At 55.8% G+C, this 2,323-nt stretch overlaps 1 protein-coding gene across 1 annotated transcript in view; it reads left to right on the plus strand.

The window, feature by feature from the left end:
• Nucleotides 1-2,220: 2,220 nt before the first annotated feature.
• LOC103584144 (regulator of G-protein signaling 3-like) overlaps nucleotides 2,221-2,323 on the plus strand; it is a gene marked incomplete at both ends in the record, with an annotated part of 2,920 nt that continues 2,817 nt past the window's right edge. The window contains one exon of the mRNA XM_008565253.1: nucleotides 2,221-2,302. Within this exon, the coding sequence (XP_008563475.1) occupies nucleotides 2,221-2,302 (82 nt within the window). The remainder of the gene's footprint in view (nucleotides 2,303-2,323) is intronic.

The raw sequence follows: 2,323 nt of genomic DNA on the forward strand, positions 1-2,323 counted from the left end.
ACAGCCTCTGTCAGGAGCTGCTGGGAGTCAGGGTACCTCCTGCCTTTGAGGCCCAAGGTCACGGAGAGCTGAGAGCAGAGGGCAGCCCTTACTCACTTTGCGCCTTGGTTTCCCTTTCTGTAAAATGGGCATACTAAAACTAGCCCTGCATTCCCTCAGGGTTGCAGGGATGATCTGGTTCTTTGGACACTGCCCTCATCGTGGTCACTGACCATGACAGACAAGCATGATTCTGCTTCCTTCATGTAGTCCCAGCCCTCACTCTGAGCTGGGAGGTGGGCTTGCTTCCTGACACCCTTTCCTCTTCCACTCCTTCATACCCCCCAGCTGGATTACACTGTTGTCTGGGCTGGCTGGTGCTCAGGGAGGCAGAGGGGAATCCAGTTCACAGTCCTGCCTGGATGAGGGGACCAGGATGTGAGAGGGGGAGGCTGTTTTGTTGGAACAACTCCCTCTCTCCAGACTCAACTCTGGGGCTACTATTCGAAAGCTGTTAGCCCAGAGCCCAGGTGCTGGGACCTGTTTTCCAGGCAGGAGGAGCTGTGGCCCTGTGGTAGGCTAGGACTGGGGAAGTGGGAAGGCTTTGAGATCCCTGCTTCTGCTTGGGTTGAGGGGTGGGTTGTGAGGCCCCTAGAAATCCCTGCAGGTCCCATGGAGTGGACCAGCTCTAGACATCTTCTCTCGGCCTCAGGTGGGCCCAGCAACTAGTAGTTTTTCCTTTCCTCTAGCTTTCTGCACTCACTCCTGGCTTTGTTTTTCTTTCTTTCTTTCCATTTTTTTCTCTTCCTGTCTTAGCTGCGTGTTTTCCCAGAATTCTTACGGGAACAGGGTATTTTCCTGCCCCCTCCCCCTTCCCCTTGTCTGTCAGATTTCCTGTTTTACAAACTGGCTTTGAATCCAGTCCTGGGGCTGGTGGGAAGCAGAGCCTCATGGGCCCTAGCAGCTTCCAAGAGCCTTGTCACCCTAGGGCCCCTCCTCCTCCACACCTCTCTCATGCCTGGCCTGGGGACAGCCAGGAGGTGAATGCAGGCACCAGCCTTAAAGAGACAACCCTCGAAGGAGGAGACAGAAGTCTCCCGGCAAGACCAACAGCCTTGACCTTTTGTGGGCTTGCTGAGCTGGCTTCTTCCTGAACTTGCCCAGGACACTCTTCCCCATGCCTCATCAGGCCCACTCCAAGTCCCATTTCTCCTAGGAAGTCTCTGGGGACCCCACTGAACCCCTTTTTCGACTTTTGCTTCTTTAGCAGCCTGAATGAGCCAGGGGACAACACTGCACACTGCATCCTTGTGCTGGTGGGATGCTGCCACGTGCCAAGTCAAAAGTCAAAGCACAAAGGAATGTTCGCAGCACTGCCGTCATGTTTTACTCTATTGCTTGTGGTGCCCTGCTTTGCTTTGGAGAGATTTGTGTATCCTCATGCCCCTCTGGGAGCTGGGGACCAAGGCCTCATGACCCTGTACCTAAGCAGAGCCTGGCATGCAGTAGGAGCTCAATAATTGTGTGTTGGTTAGAAAAGCACATCCAGATGGCAGGGCCCTTTCATGGAACTTCTGAAAGTAGAGTTGTGGACCTGCCATGCACATGGGCCTCAATAGGCAAAGTGAGGTCAGTGGCTAGTTCAGGTTCATCTAGCTGGGCCCTCCCTGCCCCTCACATGGGAGCCCTCACTGGATGCCTTGAGGCCCTAGCCATAGAACCCTGGCACTCTTCCTCTGACTCTTTGCCTGGAGATTGAGTGAGTGTGTCCCAGTTCCCTCCCCTATGCTTTGGGAGAGAGCAACTAGGGTGGCTTTGTCTTTGGACCCTAAGCACAGGGCCAGCCCTGGGCCAGTGCTCTGTGAACCTCTGTGGGAAAGGAAGAAGGGAGTGAGAAAGGCAGTGAATCATGGGCCAAGTGGAGGTGTGCAGCTCCAGGGGGCCCTGGGGCAAAGGGCTGGGGCTGGTGGGGCTGAGGAGGGCGTGGTTTGCCCTTCCAAGACCTCGTCCACCCCAGGCTCTCCCTGTGTTGACCTGGGCTTCCCTCCTGTCAGCCTTCCTGCTTGGCCCACAACCCAGTGCTCAAGATGCCTGGGCTGAGATAGGGATAGCGAGGGGCTGACCAGCTCCTAGTTGGCTCCATTTCCCTTAGAGAGGAGGGTGGCTCTGGGCTTCCCAACCTTGGAGCAGAGGTAGTGGCCTCGCAGCTTCTGGGAGTGACTGAACTGGGCTGTGTCCTAGATCACCATCCCAAGGGGGAAGGACGGCTTTGGCTTCACCATCTGCTGTGACTCTCCGGTTCGAGTCCAGGCTGTGGATTCTGGTAAGTGAGCCTCGCTTGTCT

This window comes from Galeopterus variegatus, unplaced genomic scaffold (assembly GCF_000696425.1).
Source record: "Galeopterus variegatus unplaced genomic scaffold, G_variegatus-3.0.2 Scaffold45457, whole genome shotgun sequence".
In the NCBI taxonomy this organism is placed as follows: Eukaryota; Metazoa; Chordata; class Mammalia; order Dermoptera; family Cynocephalidae; genus Galeopterus; species Galeopterus variegatus.